Source organism: Trichosurus vulpecula, chromosome 1 (genome assembly GCF_011100635.1).
Source record: "Trichosurus vulpecula isolate mTriVul1 chromosome 1, mTriVul1.pri, whole genome shotgun sequence".
In the NCBI taxonomy this organism is placed as follows: Eukaryota; Metazoa; Chordata; class Mammalia; order Diprotodontia; family Phalangeridae; genus Trichosurus; species Trichosurus vulpecula.
Genome location: NC_050573.1, coordinates 167,861,627 through 167,888,706, shown reverse-complemented (window position 1 = coordinate 167,888,706; position 27,080 = coordinate 167,861,627). Strand labels below are relative to the sequence as shown.

General features: G+C 38.8%; 1 protein-coding gene across 1 annotated transcript in view; it reads left to right on the top strand.

Moving 5' to 3' along the window:
* The window catches only part of SLC22A23 (solute carrier family 22 member 23), a 211,766-nt gene that overhangs the window by 6,324 nt on the left and 178,362 nt on the right, over positions 1–27,080 (top strand). Inside the window, exon 2 of the mRNA XM_036768093.1 lies at positions 3,852–4,006. Coding sequence (XP_036623988.1) covers positions 3,937–4,006 — 70 coding nt within the window. The 5' untranslated portion in view covers positions 3,852–3,936. The remainder of the gene's footprint in view (positions 1–3,851; positions 4,007–27,080) is intronic.

Here is a 27,080-nt window from a genome sequence, read left to right as displayed (position 1 = left end):
TTCTCTCAAGGAGTTTACATTCAGCCAGGGGTTAAATACACCATATATATGGTATAGAATGTAAACTCCTTGAAACAGGGATTGTTCCATTTTTGTCTTGGTACCAAGAGTCAAGCACATTGTCTAGCACATGGTAATAGCTTATTTTTTTTTTATTGATTGGTGAGAAGATTAGGGTTGATTGGATTTTAGAAATGATCCAAAACTGGCCTGTTGCTGCAAAAGGCTATCTCTTTAACCAGAATTCTTCTGATGATGTTATGTGGCTGCAAATCATAAGTATTAAAATTATAATTAACCCAAAGGATGATGAAAAAGCCATATAGTGAGCATAATGAGGGTCAAGTCTACAGCTATGACATCTGGGAGTCTAGGACAGTATGGAGAAGAAGGGTTGGCATTAAAGATGGAGGAAATGATCAGTCCTACAGAATTATGCTTAGTCAAGGACACCAGGAATAGAGTTGAAGGAAGCATGTGGAGCCAAGATATGTTCTTGCTGTCAGCAAGTCAATAAACATTTATTAAGATCCTACTCTGTGCTGGGCACTATGCTAAGAGCATTAGGGAATATAAAGAAAGGCAAAAGATAGTCCCTGTCCTCAATTAGTTCACAGAGTAATGGGGAAGAAAACATACAAACAATTATGTACAAGCTATAGACAGTATAGGATAAATAAGAAATACTATAATCAACGGAACGAAGTTACTAGAATTAAGGATTAGAAAAGCCTCTCTATAAGAAAGTGAGATTTTGGTGGGGACTTGAAGGAAGCCAGGGAAGCCTGGAGGTGGAGATGAAAAAGGAAAGCATTCTGTGCATGAAGAACAGCCAGTGAAAATGCCCAATAGCCCTCACCCAATTGCTCCCAGGAAAAGGCTTCTAGAAACCTTAGGCAGGGTTTACAACAACGCTCCATTCTCCCCTCCCCCAGCTCTCTCTGGGGAGAATTTGAAGGTTTGGAGGATGCAATTGGGAGACTAACTTACCTTCAGTGACAGCCTTAGGTTATTTCAAAGGCAAGGAAAAGACCCTGTGTCCTCTAAAACTCCCTTTCCATCTGCCAGAGATTTATTTTAATGGAGATCAGACTTTTTCATTCTATAGAGATAAAAGGCTTAAAAATGCAAATTGGTGGTATGCTTATCAAATTTGCAGATGAAACAAAGCCAGGAGGGATAGCTAAGGCTTGGGAAGACGGAGTTCGGATTCAAAAAGATTTTGACAGGCTAGAACACTAGGCTATATCTAATCAGATAGAATTCAATAGGAATAAGTGTAAAACCTTATAATTAGGTTCAAAAAAAATCTATTTCACAAGTATAAGATGGGAAGGGTGAGTACTGTTAGATGACTGTTTTTGTCTGAAAAAGGTTGGAGGGCTGGTTCCAATGATTGCCAGCTCCCTACCAGTCAAGGATGAGATATGTCAACCAAGAAAGCCAATGTCAGTTATGCCACATTGAGAAGCATAGCACCCAAGAATAAGAAAGTGATAGCCTCCTCAGATCACATCCAGAATATTTTATTCAATTCTGGGTGCTACGTTTTAGGAAGGATTTTAATAGCCCAGAGGATGATCGGGATAACAAGTTGGCTTCAAGATCATGTCTCCTGAGTATCAATTGAAGTAACTGGGAATGTTTAAGCTTGAGAAATAGACATTATAGCTTTGTTCAAGTGTGGAATTGAGACTATTATGTAAAAGAGAGACCAGATTTATTCCATTTGCTCACAAAGGGCAGAACCAGGAGCTAGTAGAAGCTGCAAAGAGGCACTGTCAGGAAAAACTTCCTAATAATGAGAGCTATCTACAATTAGGATGGAGATGCCTTAGGAGACAGTGATCTCCCTTCACTTGAGATCTTCAATCGGAAAGTTGGATGACTACTTTTTAGGCCTGTTCTAAAGGATACTCTTGTTCAAGTATGGGTTAAACTGGATGGTCACTAATGTCCCATCTTACTCTTGAGATTCTGTGATTCAGGATATCCACATGTCTGTGACCAGTGAAAAGAGATAAGCTAGGCTTGTGGCTGATGTGACAAACAGATGGTGGTTGATTGAGCTCAGATACTAAAAGAACAAAAAGTAACTTCCATTCACATTGGGGTCTTTCCCCTACCCTCTAGGGTTTGGAAAATACTGACAAGAATATTACAGCATTAGGTATTTTAAATCTGTGTCAGTGGAAGGATTATCCTTCCACTGAAGTAATAACTCTAAGAAAGTATCATTAACTATCATAATATTCCCCAAGCACAATGATTTCATTTGATTTTCATGATGATCCCCTGAGTAGGTAGTACATTAGATTGTGAGCAGGGAAGAGCCTCTCATCCCTAACTCTTAGCACAGTTCCTGGCACACAGTAGATGCTTAATAAATGTTTACTGACTGACCAATGCATGTAGTGTTATTCTCATTTTACTACTGAGGAAACTGAGACCTTTCTTAGCCGTCTTTCCATAGATTCATACAGTGAGTGGCAGAGCCAGGGTTTCTCTCAGGGTCTTCCAGTTCTATTTCTTTTTATTTGGAAAAAAAAATGTCTATGAAGGAGATCCCAGATATGCAAATAGGCACTGTGTTAAGCCAAGCTAAGGCTAGGAAGTAGATAAGCTATATTCAGTGGGTGTGCCCTAATTTGTACACTTATGGACTTTAGAGCTCAGTCCAAGGTTCATTTCTTTCTCATGTCATCTGGCACAGGGGTGTGTCAGGGTTTATGTTTGGAGAGTTACTTTGTTGGTTGTTCTTATCTTAAATTATACCTCTGCTATACCATATAAAGTAGAAGAAGAAATTAAACATTTCTCTTAATAATGGCCAAAGCACTAGATGACTGAGGACCTGAATTCTAGCTTCAGTTCATCCACTAGCTAGTTGTGTGACTTGGCAAGTTATATAACCTCTCCAGACCTGTCAGCCTTATCTGTAAAATGACTGTGTTGGATGAGATCCAGCCACCTCTCAGAAACTAGTTTCCTTCAATACTCAGCTCAAATGCCCCTTTTTATGCCCCTGACTCCCCCCAGCTTCTAGTTTTCCTCCTCCTCTCCCATCCCCGACAATTACCTTGCATAGCTTTTGTGTATATTTTACACAATCTCACATGGATTTGTGGTCTCCCCTCAGGTAGAGTGAGCTCCATCAGGGCAGGGAAATTTTTACTTTTGTCTTTGGATCCCCAGTGCCTAGATAATGTTGTGCATGACAAAACATTTGTTCAGTGACGTTAGATTTTCTTGAGAGGTGGTCTGGTATAATGGGGCTCTAGGTTTAGAGTCTGTTTCTGACATCTGCTTGTTCACTGAATCTGAGTAAGTCACACTTCTGAGCCTTGGGATCCCCACCCTCATCGAGTAAAAGGAAAGATGAACAATACTTGCTCTGCCCACTTTACAGAGTTCATTATGAGGATCAAAGGACACAAGTGTCTATATTATGCTCTGTAAACCTTAAAATGGGCATCTAAGTGGCACAGTGGATAGAGCTACTGGCCTGGAGTCAGGAAGGCCTGAGTTCAAATCTAGCCTCAGATACTTACTAACAGTGTGACCCTGGATAAGCCACTTAATCATATTTGCCTCCGTTTCCTCATTTGCAAGATAAGCTGGAGAAGGAATTGGGAAACCACTCTCAGATCTTTGCCAGGAAAACCCCAAATGGGGTCACAAAAAAAGGACACAACTGAACAACAACAAAAACCTTAAAATGGCATATATTTTTATTATTATTATTATTATTACTATTATTAGCATGTAATTCCATGGCACGTTTGTGCAGTTTTTAATTTTGGCTTCTACTATCGCATGAACTCTAATGGTACCTATGGATTTTTTTTCAGGGTTGGCCGGAGACCGGTGCTGCTCTTTTCCATCATATTCATTCTGATCTTTGGACTGACTGTGGCGCTTTCAGTGAATGTGACAATGTTCAGCACACTCAGGTTTTTTGAAGGATTTTGCCTGGCTGGAATAATCCTTACCTTGTATGCACTGAGTAAGTACCAACCTTCTGAATCTGTACTGAAAATTAAATGAAGTGTGCTGAGGAAGTAGTTTTAGCAAAAGAGTTTTGTGTTGGGCAATGAGCACGTGTGCTCTCGTCTTAGAAAGGAGCCTCTTTGGGAGACACAGATGGACTATCCTGCCTGTAACTATGGATTAGTGGAGAACCTGAGGCCTTGAGGTCACCTCACAGAACAAATGCCCTTATTAAAAGGGCTTGTTCTTTGTAAAACTTGGACTTGGTCAAAAGGCTGAACCCAAGGACCTAGAAGGCCACATGTGGCCTCAGGGCCTTAGGTTCCCCACCCATGATTTAGTAAGTCTTCAGGAGCTAATTGCTAATAGCTATTTTTTTCTTCTGTAAGAGGGGCATCAGGAAATAAAACAAATGGTGATGCTGTACCTTTATCTGGCAGATTTGGGATGGCCCACGCAACCAAAACACACTGGATTTGGGGTTGCAGACTGAATTTCCTCCATTGTCTTTGTGCACAGTATTAAAATCATTGGATAACCATATACTTCTGGACTTGGGTTGTTAGAAATCATGCACAGTACTGTATGGTCATGTGGTTGGAACTTCACTTTTGGTTTATTTTTGACAGCTCTTCTCATTGAGGCTGTTAGTATTCCATATTTCCACTTCCTCACGTGTCCATGTGAGTTTCTGGAATTGTTTGGAGATGAGTTATAAGCTGTGGTGCCACAAAGCATTGGAAGATAGAATGACAAGTTTGATTGCTTCTTGGGCTTTTCTTCCATGTGGTTTTTTTTTTCCTTGAAAAGTTTGCCTCACTTCTCTAAATGTCTGTTGATTATAATAACTTTTGTTGCAAGTATAGATCAGAATTCCCAAAAAAACTCATTAGTCTGCAGCTTAGTCTTGCTTGCTTGCTTGATAGTTTTGCTTGGGGGGGGGGGGGAGGGATTCTCTGAGAGGCAAATAGCAAATGAGAGTTTGTTTAAACTATCGCTAAGAGAGGCAGAAGGAGAATATAGCCATCATCAGGCTTTCACTCCAAAAATTGTGGGAAAAATAAGTTATCACATCAGAATCAAGTCAGAGAAAGGAGAATTGTATGACATAGGTACATTTGGAGGGGAAAATAGCATTGTATACTTCCGTGAGCCCAGAGCTCATCTCTGTATCCCAGTCCAGAGTAATAACAAACTCTCATGATGATGACCTTGAGACATCAAAAAGCACTAAGCTGTATTCACTAGACTCTGTTTAAGAAGGCAGGGAAAGGGTGCAATACATTTTAGGAAGTTTTCCAGTCAGTGGTTTATGAGTCCATCAAAAATGGTTCATTCTTTTTTAAAGTTTTGATACCTGAAGAGATGAAGTTTTTAATAGAATTTTTATATCTGCTATTGTAGAGGCAGCTGGGTGGTATAATGCTGGACTTCAAGTCAGGAAGACCCAAGTTTGGCCTCAGACAATTACTATTTCATCTTGGGCCAGTCACTTCACTTATGTGTGCCTAATTATTTTCATCTGGAGCATGGGGATCAGAATAACACCCACCTCCCACAGCTGTCCTGGGGTTAAAATGAGATAACATATGTAAATAGTGCTTTGTAAAGCTTACAGGGCTATATAAATGTTAATAATTACTGTCAGGTATCAAAGAACAGGTGGTATTTGATTTATGCTTCAATAATTATCCCCTATCTATCTTTCTATTTGTAAGTATGTCAGAGACCATATGGCAGTCCTATTTCTGTAAATACATGACAGCCCTCTGACATTCCCTCTCAGGCAGGGCACCCAAACTTATTTGTTCAAGAAGTCACTCAGTGCTCTTCCTGGGATATTCCATCTTCCTCTTCACAGACCCCAAGTAAAACCTAGAAAAACATGGTGAATTCTATTTTGTCCAGATATTGGCAAGACAGGAAGAAGGATGGCATTTTTCCTTTGCTCATCACCTGAGGGATAGTTGGCTAGTGAAGATTAGAGCTCCATATCAATACTACTACAAGGACTATTACATGAAAATTTCAGTATAATAAAAGATTTCCAACTACCCCCACCCTCCAGCCAGTGGATCATGATTTCGAGGACTACTGTATTTGATGCTAGATAGTTCTAATAAAACAAAAGAGTTTGGCTCATCCCTTGGTGTTTATGGGCATGTGATTTGACCACTAGACATGGTAGGTAGATGGGAGAAGAAAGGAGATGAAGTTATGGGACAGTGTGTCAAGGCAGAATATAGGGTAGGACTTGTAGCAAAATAAATAGCCTTTTAGAAAGAGAGGTTGGCAGTAGTTATTGTGTTAGTAGGACATAAGGGAGGCCCTTCTTACTAGAGCACAGCAGTGTACTTACGGTTTCTGGAAAGTAGGATGTGTTTCATTTGCTTTTTGGACAAGAGGAATATTGCCTGGGTACTTATTTATCATTTAGGAATTGTTTTTCTTTTTGCTTAAGGAAAATTTTATTCAATGCCTATTTCAAAGGATTGAAATCTCACCAAAGGATCTAGGAAAGTAAAATTTAAAAAAAACTTTAGGCATTCATTTTTTTTTTTTTAACAATCAATCTAACTCATATTTTTCAACTGAGTTCTTATCTCACTTAATGTACCTATTGGAAAGTCCTGTACTTTCTCAGGACAGAGTTAGGTTTATTTTTATTTTACTCTTACAGCTGTGACTAAGGCAAATGCAGGTAGGCCTAGGGTTAATGTGTTTTCATCAAATTATCTTCCCTTTCCTTCCCTTCTCACAAACATGGACCCAATTCTTATCTGGGACCCCATTGTTCCCTTTTATCTAGCCCCTGGGATGACACAGGGCAGGCCTTTCATGGTAGGCCTTCCACTAGTAAGTGGAAATAGAGGAAGAAAAGAGCTCACCACACTATGCACTGAAGAGGGAAAGAAAGTTGAAATAAGACACAAGTCTTGCTCTTGATGAAACTTGCATTCTCCCCTCTCCTGCCCTTGCTTCTCACATCCATGGACCACATTGCTGCCTAGAATCCCTAACCAAAGGGATTCCTTCTTTTCTTATCCAAGGAAAGAGGAAGAATAAAGGCAAGGGCAAATCCCAACAGCCACCCACCTGCCTTGACTATTTCCCTACTAACTGTAGCACTGATCTCATAGGAAACATCCTTAGCTCTGTCTGGCTCCAGTTCCTGATTACCATCAATTCACCGTGCATGCCCCTGTCTTCATCCTTTCCTGTCCCATCTCCCATAGAGAAACCCCCTGGAGATTCATGAGTCTGAGTATTCCTTTGAAATGTAGATTGCATATTGCTTTGGTCCCACCATTATATTTCCCTATAAGGTACAGAATGAGAGGAAAAAAAAAAAGATGGAGAGGACATAGAAGGGAGCTTTTTAGAGCTCTATTTTCCATTGTTCCTTGGATTTCTCACAGTAAAATCCCATAGTAAGTTCCCAAAGGGTTGTATGCTTGCTTCAAAGGATGAAAGAAGCTGACATGATGTTTTCTTTCATAGTGGACCAGAAAGGAAGGAAATGGTGTTCAGAAGCAACAGTTTTTGTCAGTAGAAAGAGTAGTAGGCATGCAAATGCTTGGGGGCCATAGAAATTAAGAAAGGTGGTAAGAAGGAGATGGTCTGGATAGAGAGATTTATACCACCAGGAGACCACAGGGATATGTGCTATGCAAGTGAATATTTTTTATCAATGATTTAGATAAAAACATAGATGGAATGCTAATCATATTTGTAGATGGCCACAGAGCTTGGAGGGATAGCAAATATAACTCATATAACAGAATCTATATGCAAAAAGGTATCAACAGGACAAAAAGACTAAATCTAAAGATGGAACTTAATAGGGATAAATGTTAATCATATACTTGGGTTCAAAAGGCCATTTTTTTTTGTTGCTGTTTATTATGAAAGCAAAACAAATGCCTCAGGAGAAGGGTCCATGATTACCAGTAACATCAAAGAGTACTTGCTGTCTTTTTTTTTATTCAGTTGTGTTGAGGCCAGCATTACAATACACAAGCTAAAACTACTTTACATTGACTCATTTTCAGTAGCTGACATTTACAGGAATATACTAGAAATGGCACTAAAAAGTTTAAGAAAAGAGTTATGGTAAATTTGCTTGCACATCATATAGAAAAGTAACATTTTAAATATAAAAAAGAAAAACCTTCTGTAATTGTCATCCCAGTATCATGGAATAGTGCTAAAACTGTACATGTCAAGTCCCACATTGTTGGTTTTGTGTCTTTTTTCTCCAAGCAATTGTAAAAGATGTAAATGCTGTAAATATATATCTTTACAGTTTAAAAGCAAGATAATGCTGCCTAGTGTGAGAAATTTTCTCTAAGTAAATTACAAATTCTATAAAGGGCCTGCCCCACAGCCTCTATGGTTTTGTTTATATTTTAGAATAGCTTTTATGTCTTTTTTTGACCCCTTATTAAAAAACACTTTTTTTGTTGTGCTTCCCTGACCCCATCCTGCTTTTAAAAATATTTTTTCTCCAAAACTAAAAATTTAAAATTGGTCTACAATTTTCAGTACTAAAATGATTCTAATTCAATAATTGTAGTCTTCCTTACCACAGAGGAAATGGTAAATAACCCACAATCTGATGCTGGGTTTGTTGGGAGGTTCCTTCTCCTCTCCTCACCAAGAAAAAAAAAAAGTGAAATCAATTTTACAATTTGAAACAGGGAAGACATAAAATTTTAAAACTATAGCACCATAAAATTTCAATTGTTTGTGTTGACTATGCCATGAGTCAAATACAAAGTCAACAGATTCTTTCTGGGTAAAAGAGTAAATTAAAAAAAAAAGATCTGAGGTTGTTTAAAAAAAACAAAACAAAACACCATGTTAACATAAGTCAGTAGTGCACTGTGGTAGCCCCAAAAGCTAATGTAATCTTAGGATGCATTTAGAGACTTATATCGCATATTGGATAGGGAACCAGCCTTAAAGTTAGGAAGACCTGAATTAAAGTCCTGCCTCTGACACCTGTTGGCTGTGTGACCCTGAGCAAATCACTTAACCTCTCAAGTACCACAAATGCTTATCTGCATTGATAGAGGGAGTTTCCTCTCTGGGAGTTCCACATACCAATGAAACCACAGGTACAATCCAAAAAAAAAAAAAAGAGGGAAAGAAGGCTATGATCTGGGAACAAAGTTTTACTCTGCTCTGGTTAGACCATCTCTGGAGCATTGTGTTCAGTTCTATTCAAAATATTTTAGGAAGAACATTGATAAGATAGATGGAGAGTGACCAGGAATAGCAAAGTGCCTTGGGTCCATGCCATTTGAGGATGAGCTGAAAGAACTATAGATCTTTATCTCGAAGACGAGAATATTGGGGTCACAGCATGGGGGGTTTACAGACAGCCCTATCATTTACTCTCGTCTAAATTTTCTCCAGCAGAAACGCTGCTTCTGAAGATGTTGCTAGGCTCCAGGCACAATAAGGGTTAAGTGGACATTTGAGGGCTGGATGGGATCCTTACCACTATTTATAAACATTATTTCTATGGGGAAAATCAAAGGCGCAAAAGACTTAAGACACTTCTGGAATAGATCCTGTAAGTGAGCCGGGAACTGCCCTTGATGTTACAGCAGAAAAGAATGTCTGTTTTTTATAAATAAAAACCTCCTGTAGGGTTTGCGAAGAGGGGAGGTTTGAAGACAGCGCCAAGGTGGCGGGGAAAACCCAACATGAGATGAGTCAGGAGTCTTCACTGTGCCATTCTGTGTGATCTTGGATAAATTTGGAAACGTAATAAAGGCTGTTGCCTGAAAGGGGAATTCGACTTGTCTTGCTCAGCCCCAGAGTGTAATACAAGGGGCAGTGGATACAGATTGCAAGGAAGAAAAGTGAGGCTTGATGTACAGGAAAAACTTGCTAACAATTAGCCATCTAAAAACAGAATGGGCTTCCTTAGGATGTGGTGGGTTTCACCTCACTGGAGCTCTTCAAGTGAAGGAAGAGTGGCAACTTTTGGACATGCCTTAGAGGAGATTCTCTTTTCAGGTACAGCTTGGACTAGATGGCTGCTGAGACCTCTTTCAGTTCTGAAAATCCATGATTCCTCATACCTTTCTGAGCCTTGAGAGTTCTCATCTGGGTGGCCAGGGACTAGGACTAGATCAGAGCATCTTAACCTGGTGTCCTTGTACTTGGTTTTTAAAAATATTTTTGATAGCTATATTTCAGGATAATTGGTTTTTTATGAAATTTTATAAAATGCATAGAATTTTATTTTATGCATTTCAAAAAGGTATTCTGAGAAGGGGTCTGTAGGTTTCACTAGACTGCCTTAGGGTCCACAACACAAAAAACTGGTTAAGTACCCCCAGACTAGATGATCTATCTCTAAGGCTTCTTTCTAGGTCAAACATCTTATGGATTTCTTTGATTTATTTGCAAGGGATACACATACACACGTGTGTGTGTGTGTGTGTGTGTCTGTGTCTGTGTGTGTGTGTCTCCAAAGCTATTTGATCTTGATAAGGAAAAGAACACATTTCCATATATGCATGTGTATGTGTGTATATGTATATATATATGTGTGTGTACACACACACACACACACACACACACGCATATGTATACTCTGCTCTGGTTAGACCATCTCTGGAGTATTGTGTTCAGTTCTATTCAAAATATTTTCAGAAGAACATTGATAAGATGGAGAGTGATCATACAGACACATACACATACAGTTATATCTGTACATATATGCACACAGATCTATGTGTGTGTTTGTGTATGTAGACATGGGGAGAGAGAGAGAGAGAGAGAGATCGAGATCCAAACATGAATTTATAAAAGACACATTCAGATTAAATCTTTTTCAACTTTTTTTTTCTTTCCAAATTGCCAGAGGCTGACATCTTGGTGAATTAGGACATGAAACTGAGATTGTTGGCATCTGCTCTTGGAATCTTTCACGTACAAGTAAAGTGCACTTGGCAAGTGCACTAGAGAAAGTAAAGCTGATGATTTTTATATAGTTCAGTGGACGTGGTTCATGTTAGTGCCTTTTGGGGCCACCTGGGAGCCACTGAAGTAATTAAGTTCAATGGGCTAACGTTTGTGGCTTGATTCTGTCTTTTCACCTTTGCACTAAAGAAGACCAGAAGGTCTTGCCTTTAACTCCACTAGGGGAAGGGAACCACAGAGTCATTTGATCTTGGTGATAAGGAAAAGAACACATTTCCTTATTTGCTAAGAAAACAGAGTCTTCTAAAGATGCTGGAGAAGTAAAAACGTTGTAGTTTGGATAGGTGTTGCATAGTGTGATAAAGTTAAAAGTGTTTGTGAATCTCTTCCCTCTCTTTGCTCACTCCCACTCTGAAGATTCCATAATATCTTAGGTGAAGCAGTCACAGAGGCAGTATTAGAGGGAAAAGCACTGGATTTTGTGTCAGGAGATCTGGACTAAAATAAAATCCCAGCCCTGCCACTTTCTAACCATGTGACCTTTGACTAGTCATTTCACTTTATCTCTAAAATTGAGGTGCTAATACCTGCAGAACGCACCTCCTAGGGTGATTGGGAAGAAATTATGTTGTGAATTATAGAAGCTATAGAAGCTGTTGCATTCATTTGTCTCTCTGGGAGAAAAGACAAAGGAAGGAAAAAGCATTGCCTCTTGAGAAATGACAGAAAACGGCAAAAATCAATAGAAGAGGGGTCTGTAATTTTGGCTGGAAATGTTTTTTCTTTTCTTCCTTGCAGTCCATTTCCTCTAGTTGGAAATAATATGACACGTTAAGGAAGATGTACAAGATGATGGTCACGGCTGATACCTCAGTCTCATGAATATACATTTTCTGGAGAACAAAGATGAAGCAGAAATGCTTAATGAAAATGATTTCAAAGTATCTCATGTCCTCATTCTAATAATCTTCCTTGAGCTTAGCCAGCCCAAGTGATTGGACACATTTACCCACAATCATGGAATGATCCATAATTTCACAGGTGACTGAGCTGGTGATTACCCCACAAAATTAGAAAGCAGAGCCTTGACTGTACTGATAGGCTGAATATGAATTTAGATTTGCCATAGAAGGGGCAGTGTTCCCCTTTCTTTTTAACCCTGATGCTACCAAATACTCCTTGAAGCACCTCCATAGATTTTAATGTTGTGGCAGATGATTCCTTCTGTGGCATTCCCATCACCTCATTTTATTTTATGTTCCTTTAAAAAAAATCCTTTAAGATTCCACAAATAACAGTGCTGTGCAACCTTGTTGGATTTTTTTTCTAGTAAAACCCACTAATTTTAGAAGAGAGATTAAAATATGTTCTGAAGAGACAATGCTTTCACCTTGGAAGATTATCACCATCATCAGTAAGCACTCATTAGGTGCTTACTTTTTGCTTGGTACCATATTAGGTTCTGGGGATATAAAGACAAGGGAAACAGAATCAACCTTCAAAGAATAATAATGATAATAATAATATAGAACTGTTTTCCACAATCATCCAGACATAATATTATTCTACAAAAACTTTTGGAGTAGGGGCAACTAGGTGGTTCAGTGGGTAGAGCACAAGTCCTGGAGTCAGGAGGACCAGAGTTCACATTTGGTCTCAGACACTTACTAGCTGTGTGACCCTGGGCAAGTCACTTAACTCTGGCTCCAAAAAAAGAAGAAAGGAAAGAAAAGAAAAAGTTTAGGAGTAATATTTTAATATATGTTACCATAATAAATATTTATATTTCCTAAACTACACAGAAAGAAAAGTTTTCAAAATAAAGAGGCCTAGCAGAAGAAGTTAAAGCCATGTGGGAACAGGATGATGTCTATATATGGCTTCCAAATTAAAAAGGGAATGGAGCCAAAAATCATATTAATCACCTTATGTATGTGGATGACTCATTAAATTATATGGCTCAACTGAAATACATTTGAAACAACTTCTACATCTAATAGAATCTTTTTCTGACAAATATAAAAATGTCATTTGTTTTTGGTGAGCACAGAATTCCCATTATAAACCAAGGAAAGACAGAAAATGAAGGCTTTGAGCTTGAATCTGAAGTCCACATTTAACCAGTAGATAAAAGTAAAACCTACAAATTATCTTGAAGATACATTGAACATACAGATATAAAGAGAAGGCTATGACTAAACGTGTTAAGACACTTACTGGCATCCTGAAATCATAGATGTATTAGAAAAATCTGTTTCTAGCAATTAAGACAATTCCAGCCTTAATGTACACTTTTAGAATTGTAAAATATTAGAAAGATAATTTTGGCAGCTATGTGGAAAAAAAATGGATTGGAGAAGAAAGAGCACGGAAAGAGAGAGTCTATTTAGGAAACTATACTAATGGTCCATTAAAGAAATTATAAAGGCCTACTGTGTATATAGAGGAAAAGGGGGTGAGTGTAGGAGATATTATAGAGGTAAAAATCAATAGGACTTAGCAATCTGTTAAATATTAAGAAAAAGAAAGAGTCAAAACATGGTTGACAGAGAAATACAGAAGTTGGAAGAAGTGTAAGGTAGATGTAGAGGGCAAGCAATGAAGTTAGTGTTGGACATGTTAAGTTTGAGTCACCAGTAGTACACTAGGTGGAGGTGTCCAGTGGATAGTTAGCAATATGGAACTAGAGTCCAGAGGAAAGTCTGAGGGGTAATATTTACACTCAAGAGGTATAGAGGCGACCATTGAACCCACAGGAGAGCATAACATCCCCAAGGAAGACAATAAGAGAGAATGGAAAGAGCCCAGGACAAAACTTTTTGGAGACATGCATACTTAGGGAAGAGCAGGATGGTGAAACAAGAAAAGGAGAAGGAAAGTTCATACAGATAAGAGAAAAAATCAGAAGAGAGTCATGCTACAGAAGCCCAGGCCAGGGAAAATTTAACTTGAACTGTAGAATGAACAAAACATGAAATTTCCCTTTCAAGTAAAGGTGGCTTCAGTTATTTTGTGAATGATTTTTTTTTTCTAGCTGGTTCAGCAGATGCTATTTTTGTGACATTTACATGAAAAAAAAAAACTTTATCATCATGAGCCTGGATTTTACCTGGCTTACCATATTTGCAGATATCTTAATCACTATCAGATACGTAGAAACATTCCTTTTCTTCCTCACAGAAAGCCCTAAAGTTAGTTGTTTTGTTTCAATAGGGAGGAAGATCTGTATAATTCATCAAAGACCTTTAAAAAATAAGTTGCTTCTGTTCTAAAAAGCAACTGTTGAACAGTTTTGGTCTTGCACAGAGTTAAGTGATCATGCCTCGGACACCAAAGCAAAATAAAATCACCTGTTGGTCTTCGCTGGAAAAACAAGATGAATGTTTCTGCAAACATTCCGCATAGCCCTCGCATACTTTTGAAAAGCAAATGTTTGTTTCCCTGCAGGAAAAATTTATAAGCAAAACAAAATGTTTCCGCAGAGGACATTCATCCCCCGTATCACCTCTGGCCCTTTCCTTTCATTTCCTGAGAAACTTCTCTCCTTTCTGTTTAGTTGCCTTTCAGGCCTGTCCTACTCTTTGTGACCCCCGATGGAGTTTTCTTGGCAAAGATATTATAGTGGTTTGTCATTCTTCCAGCTCATTTTACAGATGAGGAAACTGAGGCAAACAGAGTGAAATGACTTGCCCAAGGTCACACAGCTAGTAAGTGTCTGAGGCCAGATTTGAATTCAGGAAGAGAAGTGTTCCTGATTCCAGGCTCAACATGTTCACCATTGTGTCACCTAGCTTCCCTTTCTCCTTCTTAGACCTGGCTATAATGTTAATAGCTTTGTTAGAGCCAGTAAGAATCTTGGAGATCATATGATCCCATCATTTTCAGGCTAAAGAAACTAAAGCCCAGCACCTTGCCCAAATTCACTCAGTCTTTAAGACACTGCTATGAGGAGAAAGTATTCATATGTCTAGTCTATGGATGAAGAAATACACCGCCAAGAAGGCCAAGTGACTTGTTCACCAGGAATGTCAGATCAGAGTTATGTACTAAATATTTTCTAAATTACTTCATTACAAGATAAAGACCTACAAAAATGGGAGATTTTGGCCCACTGATGTGATACTGCTAATCAGTCAAGGGTCTGAAGACCATGTGTCCTGACCATGTTTGATCTGAAAAAGTTGTATTCAGTGTCCTTTGCTTTTAATGGGTAATAAATAGCCCATCATAACATATACCACCCTTTATAATGTAGATATATAGAAATTTTGTATGTGTATATATATATATATATATATATATATGTGTGTGTGTGTGTGTGTGTGTGTGTGTGTGTGTATAATGTAGTTATGTAGAAATAATTATATATAACGTGCACAACACTTTATAACATAGATATATGTACATTATAATGCATAAAGGGTTCTGGCAAATATAATAATAATTAACTCGGCTCAGAATAAGGCTAGGTTAGAAGCTTCTACAGTTGAGAAGGAGATAGGGAAGAAGACTGTTGGGGGAAGTGGGCAGATGTGGTTTTGTTGAAAACAAGCCTCATGATTGGCTATTGCTACCCATCTTCCTCCCGCTCTGAAGACCACACTTTTAGACCACACAACCCATTAGAGATGGGATAAGAAAATGGGTACATTTTGGGGCTTTTAATATCCAGGTCCTGAGATGCTTCAAAGTTTTTATTGAGTTATGTATCAAAATCTGAGTGAAGTAACTGCGTATCAGCTGAAATTCAGCTAAGCACGAAATCTCAAAGCTCTAGAAGTATCAGGTTGGTTTAAAAAAAATAGTCTCGTGACACATTTCCACACAGTGGATGAAGTTCCTAAAGCTGCATAAATCCTTCATGACTAGGTCTTCCCTAGATTGCTGCTCACTAGGGAAGTTGGTGGCATGCATATGCTTCAGTTAAAATAAAATTGTTAATTGCACCAAGAGGCATTGTGGGGTAATGGAAAACACGTGGTTCAGGAGCTCTGTCACTAACTAGTTGTGTGATCTTGGGCAAGTCAACCTCTCAGAATCTTAGTTTCTTTATAACCAAGGGGACTTGAAACTGTTCCTTAAGTCTCATTTTCCTTATCTACAATACAAAGACAATATTTGTAGTACCCAGACCATGTAAAGATTTGCAAACCTCTAAGCATTATATAAATATTGGTAGTGTTTTTATAAAATGAGGAATCTGAACTGGATATCCAAGGACCCTTCCAACTCGAACACTTTGTGGATCTAAGATCACTGACTTGGTGGCACCCTCTGTTGTTCCAGATTCATAGCTGTGGATGGTGACACCAGTCTAGAGGGGAGGTGCTTTTATCCCTCCAGATGATTTAGAGGAAGAGACCAATGAATAGTGTTCCTTTTAGCATTTTCTATTATATCTGCCATCATAGTCGTAGAGCGATCATTGGGAAGCAGTTGGATCATGTTTCTTAAAAATTGTTAACATCTTCCTTCTCATGCTAAAAAGTGAGTAAAATATACCTCCTCTTTGAACAAAAGGTCCCACTGCTAAGCAGATGTACCCCAAGGAAGGAAAAAACAATACGGTCTTATTTATACACATACACATACATATATAGTATACATATATCTATATACTGTATGTATATGTGTATGTGTGTGTATATAGGTGTGTACATATATACACCGATTTAGGCGGTGATGTGTATATCTATGTCTATATACAGATCTGCATTTACATATACATATACATGCACACACACACAAGGTGTCCTAAAAGTTTCAGTGCTGCTTTAAGCTATTAAAGTTTGAAGACTGTTGAGACACCTTGTTTTAAAATAAAAATACTAGCATTTTTAGGGGTAACAAAGAGCTGGGGCAAAGTAGATACCTATTGATTACGGAATGGCTGAAGAAAAGATGATGGAGTTTTATACTTTGCCACAAGACATATTAATATAACAATTCAGAGAAGCAAATAATATGCTTGATGACTACCATATAAATGAAAACAACAATAAGAGAAAACTGAATGCTATGTAAATGTTATAATGGCCAAACTTGGTTCTGAAGAAGAGCTGAGAAAAGTACACTCCTCTCTTCATTGAAGAAAGGGAGAGGCCTGTGGTTGTGGAATATGGCACATACACTGTCACATGTGTCCGTTGGTTTTGTTGAACTCAGTGTTTTAAAATCTTTGTTATAAGGCAAGGTTCATTGGGTAAGAGACAGAGGGGGAAGAGGGTTATTATATTTGGAAATGCATATGTTGTAAAAACAAAAGATTATCGATAAAAAAATTTTATCTCTTTGGAGTTTAAGATCTTGACCTCAGGCAGACACTGTATTCATCTTAACCAGGGGTGGGCAACCTGCAGCCTCAAGGCCACATGTGGCCCTCTAGGTCCTCAAGTGCAGCCCTTTCGCTGAATCCAAACTTCACAGAACAAATCCCAGTAATGAAAGGAAAGGATTTGTTCTGTAAAACTTGGACTCTGTCAAAAGGCCACACCCAAGGACCTAGAAGGCCACAGGTAGCTTTGAGGCTACAGGTTACCCGCCCCTGTTCCTGCCCTCTTTCTTAATCCCTCCAACCCACATCTTTTTTTAATCAAGTGAGTTCCCAGTTCACATGTTTCTGAAGCATACTACTCTCACAACTGGAATTTCTTTCTTAATTAGGAATGAATATAACACTAGGAAGAAAAGATTTTAGGGCATATTTACTTCCTTGGCATTTCATTGGTGGTGATGATATTAAAAATGAATTATGAACTACCTCCCCTCCCCCAAATATAATTGTTCCCCTTTGAAATTATAGGAAGAAGACTTGCAGCCTCTCAGTGTTTGACTTCAGTGATCATCTAGGTTAACTCCTACCTGAACAGGAATCTTTTCTACAGCATTCCCAAGAAATAGTCAGCCGTTCAGTCTTTGCTCAGAGACCTCCAGTGAGAGATAACATACTATCTTTGAAGGCCACCTATCTTTTCCACTTTGGATCTCTATAATTAAGAGTTTTTCCTTTCATCAAGAGCAAGTCTTCCTCTCCACAACTTCTCCAATAAACATTTATTAACTAATAGAGAGTAGAGGGGAAAATATGGGGTGTCCCGAAAGTCTTAGTGCAATTTTTAAGCTATTTGAGCTTCAAATTTTTGGGACACCCTGTAGAAGCAAAACATTACAGAGCAGCCAAAGTAGGATAGCATGACTTCCCACAGTGAAGCCAAATAAACTCTTCCTCAGTCATTTTGTAGATCAGTTACCAAACCACAGATGCTCAAAACATCTTTTCTCCCCACCAAAGGATGCTCCAACATGGATTTTAATATACCCATATCCTACAATGGGAAAATCTTGTCCTTGTGACAAGTATTAATTTATAATGAGGGGGCAGATAGGTGGCTCAGTAGATAGAGCTCTGGCCCTAGAGTCAGGAGGACCTGAGTTCAAATCTGCTCTCAGACGCTTACTAGCTTTGTGACCCTGAGCAAGTCACTTAATCCTGATTGCCTCCAGAAAAAAAAAATGTAAAATGAGGAAGAAATTTTTTAAAAAAACTTGTAGAGATCTATTTGTATATTTTTTCATTTTTGTGGGTGGAGAGAGGTAAATTCAAATTCGGGTCAGTAATTACCAACTTGGAGTAACTGGAAAGAATGCTTTTTTATTACCTCCAGTACTGTATCTTTGATGTAAAATTGGGTAGAGATGAGGAGAGTGGTTCTAACTGATTGTGCTCACTTGTGTCACTTTACTGTCCTGTGTTTCTGTTTTCTTCTGTCATGAAAATGTCTCTGATTATGAAGCCTGTCACATTCTGAAAATAACAAACAGGAGTGAAATAAGGTAAATGTCCCCTTTATCTCCTCAAAGGGTCTTCTTATATGGGGTGTCCCTTTAGTTCTTAGTTCTGCATTTCCCATTCTTGTTTAGAAACCCAAACACTGAATTATTTTTAATGGGGAGTTTTCTGTGAATGAGAGACCTAGGGACCTGCTACGTGTATCAGAAGCATCATCAGAGAATGGAGAAAGTCAAGTGGTTTTGTTACATGGTTTCTCCCAATAGATGGCTTAATAAATAATCCAGGCTATAGCTAATCTAGGCATCATATATTTCTAGGTTACTTCTTCTGAGAATAATACCATAGTTCCAAGTATAAAGCTTAACTGTAAAATCATTATACAATTCTTAATTTCTTAACCAGTTATATAGATATAAATATACAATTACATATACAAATAAATATAAATATACAAATATAAACCTTAACTGTAAAATCATCATAGAATTCTTAATTTTTTAACCAATTAAGAGGGGTGCATCAGTAATTCAGACATGAAGCCACTGTCTCCCCAGTGTTAAGAATTAGGGAAGTTTCATTCTGTAACATACTGAGTTCATTGTATACAGAACATTGCACTAGCTAATATTAACGGATAAAGAAATAGAAGGCATTTATTCCATTTATATGTGTTTGGATAGGCTTTCTTTTCCCTTATTGTCCATTTTCTTTTTTTTATTACTAATTTTTGCTGCCATTCTCTCCACTTGAGTAAAATACATGCTGAACTTTGAAAAAGGATTTTTCATTGTAGCTTGTAAAGCACTTAGAACATAGTAGGCATTTAATCAATAGCTTATTTCCTCTGTCCCTTCTTCCCTCTCCCTTCCTTCCTTCTTCCTTCCCTCCATCCTTCCTTCCCTCCATTCCATCCAGTTCTCTCTTAATACTATTGTTAGCTTAACTGTCTTCAAGTCTATTTCAGTAAACGTTATAATTATTCCCATTTACCTTAGCATGATGGAAACACATCATTTGAATGTGTGTCGTTAAACTGCTGTGTATTATATTCAATTTTGCTCCCCTCGGGCAGATGTGAGGGCAGCTATATATAGGCACTCACTTTTGGATTAACATTACAAGGTTCAATCTCCATGTTAAACTTATTCAGGCAGAAAAAAAATGTTAAGTGAGTTTTTGTTTTTGGAGTGAGAAATCAAGAAAGAAGAGATTATTCTAAGAAAATTACCATTGAGGAAGCAATGTGATGCTACCTAGAAATTATACAATTTCCTGAATGAAAATCCTTCTGTTCTCTGGTCTAGGAAACAGTTTTCAGCATTTGTAAAGTGCAGCATGACTGGGAACCCTTGAGATTTTGTAATATTCTCACTCACCAACGAGTCTTTCCCTGTTTTTAAATGAGTTCCTTGCTGCCTAGAACCCTGGAAATAGTCAGGAGGAGCCTGATGTGGCAGAGTGATAATGCCACATCATATGAAGCAGCAAGGTCTAGTGTGGATGGTTAAGGTCAATGAATTTGAAGCCAAGATCTGGATTAAAATCCAACCTCTGGTATTTATGAGTTGAGTGATCTTGGGCAAGTCAGTTAACCTCTTAGGGCCTCAATTTACCCATCTGTACAAAGGGGATCAATCAACAAGTGTTTTTTTAAGTACCTGTGTGCCTGGAGTAATAATAAAAACCTTTTCACAGAGTTGTTGTGAGAATCAAACCATATATTATGGTATGGGTGAATAGGGTCCTCCATTTGAAATGCTTTTAGTCTGTTAGGTAAAATACTTGGGAAGTACAGTTCTTCTTATAATTTTCCTGATCATGAAATTATAGTAAAAGGCACTCTGGGGAGTTTTAAAAGGTCTGACTTTGATGTTCAACAGGAACTAATTTATAGAAATCTGGGGAGAGGGCAGGGATGCTGCTCCTGAAGTTAAGTAGCAAACCCTGGTGCCCTAAAACCGCAGGGCAGGTTTCGCCCCGGGGGAGACCTACCCAGTTACCAGAGTAGGTGGCCGTGGTCTGGCCACAGACAGAAGGGCATGTCATTATGGCTTTGGAGAAAGACTGGGCTTCCTGCTCAGAAAATGGAAACCTGAAAATTATGGGTTACTGAGAGCCTCCTTGTTTTTCTTGGTTTCATAGGGTTTTTGTTTTGGGGATTGGTTTGGGTTTTTTTGGGGGGAGGTGTTGAATGGTCATTCTTTTTTCTCTTCATATAAAAGATATTTTACATGAGAAGTATGATATAGGTGGTAGAGAGCTGGCCTTGAACTCATAAACACGTAAGTTTAAATCCTGCTTCTCATGTAGACTGATTGTGTGGCCTTGAGCAAATCACGAAACTTCTTAGTGCCTATGGCAGTTCTGTTTGACTATCAGTTTCAGAGATGCTGATGTATGTTGATGGAGGGGATTTCCATCTTTGGGAGTTCCCTACATTAATGCAATCACAGGTGTTCAAGGGGTAGAAATTAGGACTTTGAACTTGGCAAACTGTGGTTACAGTGGTGGCTCTCATATTTTCCAGCTGGGTAACCTTGGTCAAGTCCTATAGCATCTCTAAGCCTCAATTTTATTTGTGTATTTATTTATGTAAAATAAGAGGGGTTGGACTAGATGGTCTTAAGGTTATCTCTGGCTCTATATCTCTTGTCCTATAATCCTACATTCCTCCAATGAAGAAATGTTTTACCTGCTCTTTATTGGAAGTTAAAAGATGCCTCCATGATTCACAATGGAGTAACATTTGATAGCATTCAGAGGTTTTGTACTAACTTTATGTGAGTTTTAGGAAAGAGTTCATGAAGAACTTTTCCCCCACTTGTTCAAATCCATAAACCTTTATTGTGTGTACAGCCCCTAAGGGTCACCACACAGGTGTGTGCACGCGCACACACACACACATGCAAAACCTGCCTTCATGGAGCATCTACACTATTGTTTGCCAAGCCCACAGTTGGATTCCAGTTAGTTCAGGTGGGATTGAACTGGTTGTCACTGCTGCCATGAAAGGATTTTGATAGGGGCTCATTTCTCATATGAGAGAAAATGCCAGTGTTCAGTACTTAGGGCTTCCCTCTTCTCCTTCTACCTTGCAATTGTGTTCTCTTGCTTTTGATCCATCATCTCTTGCTTTAAACCTTTAGCTCGAGATTCCTTTCTTTGTTACCAACTTAGCGCCTTCCACTAGTTGTCTTATGACCTCTTTCCTAACTTTGACTTCTCTCTCCACCTTCTCCCTCCATTTTATTTACCCAAAGGGATCTCCATTGGAGCCAAGCATATCCTTTTTCCTACACTCCATATGTTCTCTTGGACTTTGGCCTCCTTGCTGTTCCTCACACCAAACATCACATCTCCTCACTCAGTGCATTTTCACTGGCTGCCCCCATGCCTGGAATTCTGTCCCTCTACCTCTCAGTCTCTTTATTTCCCTGGCTTCCCTCAAGTTTTAGCTAAAATCCCACCTTCTTCAACAAGCTTGTTCAGCTCTTCCTTAATCTTAGTGCCTTCCCTTTGAGATTATCTCCATGTTATCCTGTATATATCTTGTTTGTACCTATATGTTGTATCCTCCCATTAAATTATGAGCAGGGACTATTTTTGCCTTTCTTTGAATCCCAGCACTTAGTTCAGAGTCTGGCATATTATAGGTGCTTAATTTATTGTATATTGACTCGAATCTTGGACCACCCTTCTTATTTCTGACATTTACATAGAATCATACATCTAGAGCTAGAAGGGACCCCAGAAACCATCTAGACTAACCCCATGCATTTTACAGATAAGGAGACTAAAATCCCCTGAGGCTGAACAATTTACCCAGGGCTACACAGGGTAAGCATCAGAGGTGAGATTTGAACGAGGGTCTTCAAACTCCAAAAGTAGTATATTTTCCGCTGTACAAAGCTGCCTCCCTGATGATGTATTATTCATTAAAATGTCAAATTAACTAAGAAAGGGTTTTAGGAAATGAAAGCACTTGCTAGTTATTCAATTTTATTTATTGTCCTCTAAGTTGTACTTTAGGGCAGCTAGATGTCTCAGTGGATAGAGCACTGGTCCTGGAGTCAGGAAGATGAGTTCAAATCCAGCCTCAGATGCTTACTAGCTATGTGACCCTAGGCAAGTCAGTCAGCCTCTGTTTGCCTAATCCACCAGAGAAGGAAATGGCAGACCACTCCAGTATCTTTGCCAAGAAAACCCCATACGCAGTCATAAAGAATTAGACACAATTGAACAATGACAAAGTAGTTCTTTAGAGATTGGCATATGTTAATAAAATTAGGTCACTACAGAATAGGTGATAGGTCAATGGATACTGCTTTATATTCATTCATATTAGAATGTGTGTGTGTGGTGGGGGAAGTGCATGTGCCTGATATTGAAGGTTTTCTTGGTGAGACTAAAGTACTGTTGGTTCCTAATGGAAGGTCCTGAGGTTAGCTTCCAAGAGCTCTTATGTGCTGGATGTTTTCATCCTGACCTCTATGATTCTAGCATGTATAAAGTCTCCAAGCCATGGATTCCTTCTCCCCTGGGAGCTTTTATGTGAATTAAATGTTGTTGGGATAAAAGGTCCAGGTGTAGAAGTGGTCAAGATCCTTAATAGAAACTGCCCATTGATCAGAGTCAGAAGTCCTGGGAGGGGGAAGTCCTAGACACCTCTTCCTTCCTTTCCTTCTTTGTGATTGCTCCCTTAAAACACAGTGGTGTTTCCTGACCTCCTCAATGCACTATCACATTTGACTTTTTTTCCTTGTGGGATATTATTTCATGCTTCTTCAGAGAAGAAATGCTGTTGTGCTTCATTTTTTTCTTCTTCCCTGAAGACCTTTTTTTGTTACTTTCCCACCTAACAACTTCTGAGAGTGGAAGCTGCTGTTAGTCCAGGTGTCTTTTCTGTTGTAGGGAGGGAGGGAGGGAAGGAGGGAGAGAGTTCATGCTTCAATGACAACCCCGAAAGATAGCATTTTTGTATTCCTCCCTTTTCAAAGAAGAAGAGAAGCAGTCCTGAATGAAAGAAGAATTGAAAACCTTTAAGATAATTACTTTCTGAAAAGTTATATGGAGTACTGCTGATATTATTAAATGCCAGGGGTGATTATCAACACAGAAGAGAAACTGCATCAGTTTCCATGAAGAATCAGGGAGAAAGAAAAATGGGAGCAGAGGTTGTTCAGTAATTAAATTATGGACAATAAATAAAATCAAATCAGACTAGGAAAACATGTCCTTGCTTCTTTTCCTTTTCATGAAGTCAAATGAAAAAAATTGCCCCAATTAACTAAAGAGAAATTAATAGGAATAAAGGACTTCTAAAAAGAATTCCTGATACAAAATACCAGTAGAAAAGACTGGGTTAAGTTTCAGCTGAAGAATGTGTGTGTTTGGGTGGCATTGGGGTGGGGAGTCAATTGTAAAACCAGAATTTCAGCACCAGAATTGATCTGTGGAGATCATCTAGCTTAACCTTTATAGGTGAGTAAACCGAGGCCCAGAAAGGTTAAGTGATTAACCTAAATTCACACAGCTAGAAAGTAGGATTACATAGGATTAGAATAAGAAGGGACCCAAGGAGGGTAAGGTATTATGCACCCACCCCAAATTTCACAGAGGAGGAAACAGAGGCCCGTAGAGGTTACCTCACTTGCCCAATGTTAGTCAATAGCAGAACCAATATTAAAACCCAGGTCTTCTATTTCAGGTGACAGGACAGAGGTCTCCTTCCTTCTAATTACAGTTAGTTAATAAGAATTTTAAGTGCTTACAATGTGCCAAGCATTGTGCTTCTATACTCAGGAACAAGAATTGAGATGCTTGGGACCTTACTTGAGTAGCTTTGGAATATGTAGCATTTACCCATTTGTCTAGAATACCAGTACCCCAATATCTGGCATTGATCCTCATTATACCTTCGTGCCTAGTAGTGAGCAAGAAAGGAAGAAAGCAGAAGAACAATTTATAGGTTCAAAGAGTAGTGAGATTCCTACCCCAATGATTCCCTTATAGCACTACTCTTAGAACTTTCTCCCCCTTTTCTACTAATTTTCTACAAAGAGGCATGCCTAGGCAAACTTAGGATCAAATATCAACCTTTCAACCCCATTCAAGGAAGAGCCAAATGTATTTGTCAAATGACTCTGTTAACTTCTACAATCAATACATCACCATAAAGGACTTTTAAACCCAATTGTAAGGTTGTAGATTCCCTTCTCTCCCTTCCATATTCTTTCTTATTTTTTAATCTTTCTAAATTCATTTAAAAGAGATCAATTACAACATCCAAACGTAAGAATTTGGGGGTGCTCACCTTGGCCTTTGGAGAGATTGAGGTTAGATAGGACTCCAACCTCAGTTTTTTTGTTTGGCTTTAATCCTGGAAACCAAGTATCTGAGAAACCACCTAGAAAATTATCAAAGACCTCAGGACCTGAAAACAGCTCTTATACAGTAAGGAAAATGGGGCTCAGTATGCTCTGTCCTCATCTAGGACCTAGTGACTGTACATACCACACAGAGAGAACATGTCTAATCTTCAACATGGAAAAACCAAAACAAGAAACCTAATTTGTTCCAGTACTATTCTACCCTTACAAGTGTTAGACTGCAGAGAAAAGATGATGGTGGTAAATGGTAAATCCTATCTAGGTCGAAGTAGACCTAGATTATCTTGCCCCTCCCCACCACCCACTGGCATACTGGACTTATCTCATTCTCGCAGTAGTTCTCTGGGTAAAGGATGACATAGATCTGAGCCAATTTCTCCTAGTATCTCCCTAGACCAGGATAAGAACCCCTGTGCCTGTGTTAGCCTACACCTGTGAGCTCTGGATTTGGATTGAAACCTGACTGATCTCTTGGGTGTTTGGAGCAGAGAGTGTGGCAAAGAAAGGGGTCAGGGAAATAACCTTTATTAGGAGTGTTCTTATCTAGGGGTGATTCCATCCTGACCTCTCTGGGTATGTTCTCTCATTTATTTGGCACCAATGACTTTAGATTGCTGGATTCTTGAAAAACTTTTCCAGTTATGTCAAAATATCTATTTTTTTCCTTTGGATATATAGTTCAGGTTGGGAAGAGAATCCCATCTAGTCTTCTGATCATGTAGGCTACAGAAATTGAGTGAAGGAGCATGTTGTAGAAGGTAGACATGTATAAGGCAGTCCCAGGAGAAGCTAGTTAGCTATATCCCAAGGCTTGTTTTATGAATGCGTCAATGAAAAAGCATTCTTTTTGTTGCTTACTATATGCTAGGCACCGAACAAAGACAAAAATGAAAAACGGATTTCTGTGAATCACACTTTTCCATTCTGATTTCAAGAACACCATTTTGACTGACTTGCTCAGCTGAGTGTCATTTTTAAGGAAGACAAGCACAATGGGGTCAGAAAGTCAGGAAAACTTCAGCTTAAAAGAATAATCCTTCCTGAAAGCTCTAGTCTAAAGGAGTGGCTCTCTGCTAATGGCTGTACTTGTCCTGTTGGCTTCCCAGAAACTGACAAAAAAAAATTTAATGCAAAAATTAGCATCCTTTCCACCAACACTAAATTTGCCCTAGAGAGTATTAGCATCTTCATTCCTTAGGAAGACACTCATTTCCCCATACATCTTCCCTTAAAGATTCTCTGCTGGATAATTATGCCCTAGGCATCTCACGTGCAGTTGGTGGTACAGTGGTTAGAACTCTGGGCCTGGAGTCTAGAAGACCTCATTTCAAATCTAGCCACAGACACTTACTAGCTATGTGACCTTGGGAAAATCACTTCACCTCTGTTTCAGTTTCCACAATTTTTATAATGAGGATAATACAGCATCTACCTCCCTGGGTTGTTGAGAACATCAAATGAGATGATATTTGTAAAGCGCTTAGCACCCAGCCTGACAGGCATTCAGTTGGGGAAAGGGAATAAGTAATTATGTACCACCTTTCCCCTCAAAAGGGGAAAGAAGAGAGAAATACAGGAAAATGACTAGGGTGGTGTTTTTCAGTTGTGTCCAATTCTCCATGACCACATTTGGGGTTTTCTTGGCAAGGTTACTGGATTGATTTGCCATATCTGTCCCCAGCTTACTTTACAGATGAGGAACTGAGACAAACAAGGCTAAATGATTTGCCCAGGATCACACATCTTGTGTTTGAGACTAGATTTGAACTCGGGAAGATAAGTCTTTCTGACTCCAAGCCCAGTGCTCCACCCACTGCACCACCCAGCTGCCTGTAGGAAGGGAGGTGAAGTACTAATTAAGAGAATAAACTAGTTTGACTACCATGACTGCCACCTCGATCTATAAAATGAAGACTTTGGACTAGATGACCTCTGACGTCCCTTCTAGCTCCACATATGTTGTCCTG